The following is a 6884-nucleotide window of genomic DNA, read 5'->3' on the forward strand; positions in this document are numbered from 1 at the left end:
TCCAGAACTGGGATTTGGGGCTGAAATATCTGGAGTTCTGCACATTCCTGTGCCTGCAAGGAAGCCCCGAGAGCCGTGGCAGTGAGACAGCTCCTTAATTTCTTCCCCACGAGTCAGGGAATTCCTGGACGGGGGCTGACCACGATCCCATAAATCAAATATCAGCCTCCTCTGCCCTTTGTGGGGCCGTCCCCTGGATTAATTCAGGGCAAGGCGAGCGCTGTGGGGTCCCTGCCTGATCTCCAGGTGCTGCCGGGGAGCCCGGGAGCCTCTTTTGCCTTCCAGTCACGTCGGGGCTGCGGTCGGCCGGAGAAAGGGAGCTTGTCCGCGGTGCCCCCGGGGAACGGGGCCGAGCCAGGGCGGGCTGGGGGCCAGGGAGGCTGGAAGGCAGCAGCTTTGCACCGACCCCGCTGCGCTCGTACCTCTGAGCTGGTTCCTTTGGGTAAAACCTGACATCGGGGCTTTCCTCGGGGCCATCGTGATCCCTTTGTTCACTCTGAAGCCTACTGATCGCCCCAGGAAGGCCGTGTCTCCCAGTGAGGGTTGTTTTAGGATTAAAAAGTCATTTAGGGTTTTTATCTGGGGCTGAGGGGGTGTTAAAGGCATCGGGGGGAGGTCACGCTCTGCCCCGTGTCCCCTCTCGGAGCTGTGCCGGGCCCTTTCGGGCTGGGGATGTGCCAAACCTTGCCCCCATCCCACGCCGAGCTGGCTCCCCCAAACTCCACTCCGGTCTCCTTCGATTTTATTTTCACCCCTTTTGGCTCGCAGGGGAGCAAATCCATCCTTCCCCCCGGCGCTGCCACCCCCTTTTTCTCCTGGATAACCCCCCCCCCGGGGGTGACTTTTCCTCGCCGTGGTGGCGGTGACGCTGTCCGGGCCAGGAGCTGCGTCCTCGAGCCCCCGACGTCCTCCTCAGTCCCGGGGATCGCGGCTGCAGGGCCGCCGAAATTCCTGCCCGTGCTCGTGGATCCACTTGTTCGCCACTGGAGGGGACAAAGAACCCGGCTGCCCCCATCCCGTGCACCCCAAAGGCAGGTCCCGTCCCCCCCAGCTCCGATATTGGTGATTTTTTTTCCCCTTTATCCAGGATTTTTTCGCTTCCCGACGCCTCGCGTCCCCCTCCAGCCCCGCGTCACCCCCCAAATTCTCACCCCACTTGTCCCCAGCCAGGACGGGGCAGCCGGCGTGCAGGGTGTCCCCGTCGCCGTCCCCGTTCCTCCGCAGGTTCCACCAGAAGAGGGCTGCGTTCTGCGGGGCAGAGAGGGGGGCACGGCCCCGGGTTTGGCACCCCACAACAGCCCTGAGAGCCCTGGGGTTGGGTCTCGGCACCCCAAAACACCCGCGGGAGCTCCAGGGTTAAGGATCAGCGCCCCAAAGCGGTTTGAAGCTCTAGGGTTGGGGTTTCGGCGCCCCAAAACAAGGCTGGGAGCTATAGGATTAGGGTTTCGTGCCCCTAAAACAAAGCCAGAAGCCCCACAATTGGGGTTTGGCATCATTAGGATGGAGACACAAGCCCCGGGGTTAGGTTTTGGAGCCCCAAAATGACCGGGGAGCTGCAGGTCAGGGTTTTTGGGGCAGCGGGATGGGCTCAGCCACGACTCCCTGCATGAGATGCGACCCCACAGAGCTGCATGCGTCCCCCCCATGCCCTGCTCCCCCTCACCTTAACCACGGGCACGCTGAAGTTGGCGTAGATGAAGGCGGTGGAGCCGCCGGCCTCCACGGCGCTCAGCTGGAAAAGGGGCACAAAAGTGAGCCGTGGGGCACAGCACGGGGAAACTGAGGCACGAGCCCTCCCCTGTCCCCCCCCTGAGGTGTTATCCACGCCCCAAATCCATGAGTTCCCTCCCAGCACTGGGTTTTTGTTTAACACCCCGCTGCGATCCCATTTAGGGCCGCCCGCAGCCCTCCGCCACCCCGTTCACTCTGAACCCTACTGATGACCAAACCCCGGGGGGGACGACTCACGTAGATCATGACCGTGGCGATCCTGTTGCCGGACTTCATTCTGTAAAGGGGGCTCTTCCTGGACTGCCCCAAGAGCAAGAAGGTGGAGAAGGTCAGGTTTGTGCTGACACCACTCAACCTGGCGGCCCCACACCCCCGTCGCACCCCACAGCTCCGCGGTGTCCTCATGGAAGCCCCTCTCCCTCCTTCCACCTCCTCCTCTCCTTTCTCCTTCTCTCCTTTCTCCTTCTCCCCTTTCTCCTTTCTCCTTCTCTCCTTTCTCCTTCTCCCCTTTCTCCTTTCTCCTTCTCCCCTTTCTCCTTCTCCCCTTTCTCCTTCTCCCCTTTCTCCTTCTCTCTCCTTCTCCCCTTTCTCCTCTCCTTTCTCCTTCTCTCCTTCTCCCCTTTCTCCTTCTCTCCTTTCTCCTTCTCCCCTTTCTCCTTCTCTCTCCTTCTCCCCTTTCTCCTTCTCCCCTTTCTCCTTTCTCCTTCTCCCCTTTCTCCTTCTCCCCTTTCTCCTTCTCTCCTTCTCCCCTTTCTCCTTCTCTCCTTTCTCCTTCTCCCCTTTCTCCTTCTCCCCTTTCTCCTTCTCTCTCCTTCTCCCCTTTCTCCTTCTCCCCTTTCTCCTTCTCTCCTTTCTCCTTCTCCCCTTTCTCCTTCTCCCCTTTCTCCTTCTCTCTCCTTCTCCCCTTTCTCCTTCTCCCCTTTCTCCTTCTCTCCTTTCTCCTTCTCCCCTTTCTCCTTCTCCCCTTTCTCCTTCTCTCTCCTTCTCCCCTTTCTCCTTCTCTCCTTTCTCCTTCTCCCCTTTCTCCTTCTCCCCTTTCTCCTTCTCTCCTTCTCCCCTTTCTCCTTCTCCCCTTTCTCCTTCTCTCCTTTCTCCTTCTCCCCTTTCTCCTTCTCCCCTTTCTCCTTCTCTCTCCTTCTCCCCTTTCTCCTTCTCCCCTTTCTCCTTTCTCCTTCTCCCCTTTCTCCTTCTCTCCTTTCTCCTTCTCCCCTTTCTCCTTCTCCCCTTTCTCCTTCTCTCTCCTTCTCCCCTTTCTCCTTCTCCCCTTTCTCCTCTCCTTTCTCCTTCTCTCCTTTCTCCTTCTCTCTCCTTCTCTCCTTTCTCCTCCTCTCCTTTCTCCTTCTCCCCTTTCTCCTTCTCTCCTTTCTCCTCCTCTCCTTTCTCCTTCTCCCCTTTCTCCTTCTCTCTCCTTCTCCCCTTTCTCCTTCTCCCTCCTCCTTAGGGCCGCCACCACGGCTCCTATTCCACGTAGGACCTCAGCGCACGCCACGGGTCCCCCCCAAAAACCTCCCTCCCAAGCCACCACCCCGTTGACCACCCCGTTGACCACCCCACGCCTTCCTGACCGTGGCGTGGTCGAAGTGTGGCTCGTAGTGGCCGCCCAGCCCGTAGTTGACCACCTGCAGGTACTCGGCGTAGGGCGGCCTCAAATCCAGGCCGGTGACGGCCGCCATGCGCAGCTCCAGCGCCCGCACCACGGGGTCGGCCGTGTCCTTCAGCCAGGCGCTGCGGGGACACCCGGCCTCAGAAATCCTCCCCTATAGCTTCTTTTGGGGACACTTTGGGCCCTGCTAGGGGATAAGGGGATGAGGTGGGCCTACCTCTTGCTGATCCTGTACTCGGCCTTCTGCTGCTTCTCCCCGGAGGCCACCACGGAGCGCTGGAGCTGTGGGGGACACGGGGAGGGGAAGCTGCCGCCATCAGGGTCACCCCCCGAGCGGGGACCCCCTTTGGGGACTAGACTGTGGTGTTTAGACCAAAAATCCCCACCCAAGGTGTCCCTGAGGGTGATGGTGGCATCATGGTGGCACCACGGTGGCACCACGGTGGCCATGCAGTGCGTTGGGTGCCACCAGAGACCAGGGAGGGAGTTCAGGTGCACGCCAGACCCTGATTTGTCCCCCCAAAAATTTGTGGGGGGCTCCAGGGCAGCAGGATGGAGCCGAGCCGAGCTCACCACCCTACGGGAAGCGGTGGCTGAGCCCTGCTTTAAAACAAACTCAAATCCATTCCTGCCTGCTCAGGGTGGGCCACCAGCCACCACCTCTTGGGGATCCTCCTCCGGGAGGGGGAAACCTCATCCCCGTCCCCTCTAGAGCTCACCCAGGGCCCCGCCAGCCCCTTGATGGTCTCGGCCTCGGCGTCGCTGATGAAGTCGTGGTACAAGGCGATGTAGGGCTGGAGCCTCAGCGTCTCCTTCTTGGCGGGCTGCAGCAGGAGGTAGGGGCTGCCGTTGGTCTCGTAGGAGCAGCCGAGGCGTGGGGGCTGCTCCGTGGCCGGCTGGGGAGAGAGAGAATTGGGGAAAAGGCTGGTAAAAGTGGGCTGGGGGCTATGGGATCCCCGTTGGCAGCCCTACCTGCGCCCCCAGGCTCTGGCACAGCTCCTCGTAGGCATCCCGGCTCTGCAGGCGGGTGGCGTTGGGGCGCCGCAGGGGGCTCCCCATTCGGTCCCCCCCTGATGCCAGCAGCTTCTTGTATTTGGCCACGTTCCTCGTCACCCTCTGGTTACTGGGGTCTGCTGGGGAGGGGGGAGATCACCCAAAGCCCCACATCCCCAGCACCGACCTCCTCGGCTTCGGTCCTTGGAGATTTCCCATGACCATGCCAAAAAAATGAGGGGTGCCATGCGGAGGTGGCGGGGACACCCCAAAACCAAGCTCAGCCCCGTACCGTAGTGGAGAAATTCCCTGGAGAGGGTCAAGGCGTGGGAGATGTTTCCAGCCTGGATGGGAGCGGAGAGCGTGTGAGGAGCCCCAGCCCCATAGTTTGGCCCCGTGGGGCTGGGGAGGGGGCCGGGGGCTGTACCATGAAGTAGGAGAAGGCGAGGTGGTCGAGGGCGTCCTCCAGGCTGCCCCGCTCCTCCTCCGGGTTCCAGCTGCCGTAGGAGAGGCGGAATCGGCTGACGGCCTCCTCCAGCCAGGCGATGGAGTGGTAGTAGTCACCCGTGTCGTAGGCCACCTGCAAGGAAGCGCAGGCGGTGCTCGGAGATGCTGGTGGGGTCATCCTGGTCTGTCCCTGTCCCTGTCCCGGTCCCGGTCCTGGTCCGGTCCCATCCCCTTCCTATCCTGTCATATTTCTTATCCCCTCCTGTCCCATCCCATCCCCTTCTTATCCCATTTCATACCTGTCCAAACCCATCTTGTTCCATCCCATCCCATATCCCCATCCCCATTCCATCCCCATCCTCACCCCATCCCATCCCATCCCATCCCATCCCATCCCATCCCATCCCATCCCATCCCATCCCATCCCATCCCATCTCCATCCCCATCCCCATCCCCATCCCCACCCCATCCCCATCCCATCCCACCCCATCCCCATCCCCATCCCATCCCATATCCCCATCCCATCCCGTATCCCCATCCCATCCCATCCCATCCCATCCCATCCCATCCCATCCCATCCCATCCCATCCCATCCCATCCCATCCCATCCCATCCATTATCATATCCAGTCCCCTCCCCATCCCTATTCCCTCCTATCCTCCTCCTCATCCCTCCCCCATCCCACCCCTTTCTTCCCTTCCCCCTATCCCCACTCCCCATCCCCATCCCATCCCCGTCCCCCTGCCCCTCTCACCCCCCCCATCCCACCCCAAGCTCTGTGACTCAATCCTGGCCCCATGGTGGGAACTCTGCCCCAAGAATGTCTCAACCTCTCTCAAAACCCCCAAAATCCCTCCTGGGGACCCCCTTTCACCCCCCGACTGGGGTCTAGACACCCTCCCTGTAACACCAAACCCTGAGGCAGCAAAAACCCAGGATCTGGGCCGGAGCCGCGGGATGCCTGCGGGCTGACTCAGAGAGGCCTCATCGCCTCCGTGCGGGAAAGGGGGGGGGAAAAAAAAACCCAAAACCTTCCCCGAAACAAGGGCACGGCACCGCTACCTTGCCCACGTGGAAGCAATCGTCGGCGGAGAGCGCGACGCGGAGGCCGGGGCTGTAGAGGGGCGGGCGGCCGGTGCCGGCGGGCTGGAAGACGCCGTTGGCCATGCCCTTGACGCTGAGCCCGTAGACGTCCTGCAGCCTCATCAACGCCCTCGCCGCCCCTTCAAGGTCCTCAGCTCCGGGCAGTTCTTGCTGCACCTCCTCAAAACCATCGTGGAGAGCTTGGGGAGAAGGTGAGGGGGGAGTCTCAGTGGTGGTTGGAGGCTGCGAGCCTTCTCCAATAGATCTTGGGGTGCTCTGCCAGACCCCTGGTGGAGCGGCGGTGCCGTACCCCGGGTGTTTTCGGCGGCCTCGTCGCTGTGGACCAAGCGGGGCCAGTCGGAGCTGAGGCGTTTGATGAGGCTGAAGGCCAGCAAGGGGTTGTCCACCGAGGCGCCGGGGTCCTGGTGCAGCGCCCGAACCTTCTCATAGAACCTACAGGGACGAGGCTCCGGGTGGTGCGCCAACTCGCGGCCACCCAAAACCCCAGATTTGCCCCAAAACTGCTGGGAAAAACGGGCCAAGACCTAAAGTGTTCTCCCTGGTGGGGACGGCAGAGTCTCCAGCCTCAGCATCTGGCCCACGTTCGGGACCATCCCAGCTCCAGGACCTGGTCTCTTTCCTTCTTGGGCCACCCTTGTGCCGCGCCACCCCCGGTGCCACCCATGGGTGCTCGCAGCCTCCTCCCCTCTCGCAGCCCTCACGTCCCAACCTCCCAATTTCAGCATCGCCTCGGCGCATCCCTGCCTTGCTCCTTGGGTACCCTTCACCTGGGGGGTCCCAAGGGGATGATGGGGGGGGGTCCCTTGGGTGGGTTGGGGGGTCCCTACCTGCCCAGGCGGCGCAGGCGGGCGCTCTCCTCCCGCAGGTAGGCTCGGAGCCTCCTCAGCAGCCTCCCCTCGACCCCCCGAGCCTGCCTCACGCTTCTCAGAGCCGAGAAGGTGTCGGCAGGGACGGGGGGCAGCCAAGCCAGCAGTGCCCCCAGCCCCAGCACCCCCACAGCCCGCAT

The 6884-nt window shown here is 62.1% G+C and overlaps 1 protein-coding gene across 1 annotated transcript; it reads right to left on the bottom strand.

Moving 5' to 3' along the window:
• Positions 1 to 732: 732 nt before the first annotated feature.
• On the bottom strand, positions 733 to 6884 carry P4HA3 (prolyl 4-hydroxylase subunit alpha 3). Its single transcript, XM_032199285.1, has 13 exons — positions 6706 to 6884; positions 6168 to 6310; positions 5837 to 6057; positions 4755 to 4907; positions 4620 to 4671; positions 4307 to 4464; positions 4054 to 4230; positions 3552 to 3616; positions 3297 to 3456; positions 1969 to 2031; positions 1664 to 1732; positions 1152 to 1248; positions 733 to 983 (listed from the first exon to the last, which is right to left on the bottom strand). Exons 1-13 carry the CDS (start codon positions 6882 to 6884, stop codon positions 913 to 915), a joined length of 1608 nt encoding a protein of 535 aa, XP_032055176.1. The 3' UTR covers positions 733 to 912.

The sequence above is a fragment of the Aythya fuligula genome, chromosome 1, assembly GCF_009819795.1.
Source record: "Aythya fuligula isolate bAytFul2 chromosome 1, bAytFul2.pri, whole genome shotgun sequence".
Lineage (NCBI taxonomy): Eukaryota > Metazoa > Chordata > Aves > Anseriformes > Anatidae > Aythya > Aythya fuligula.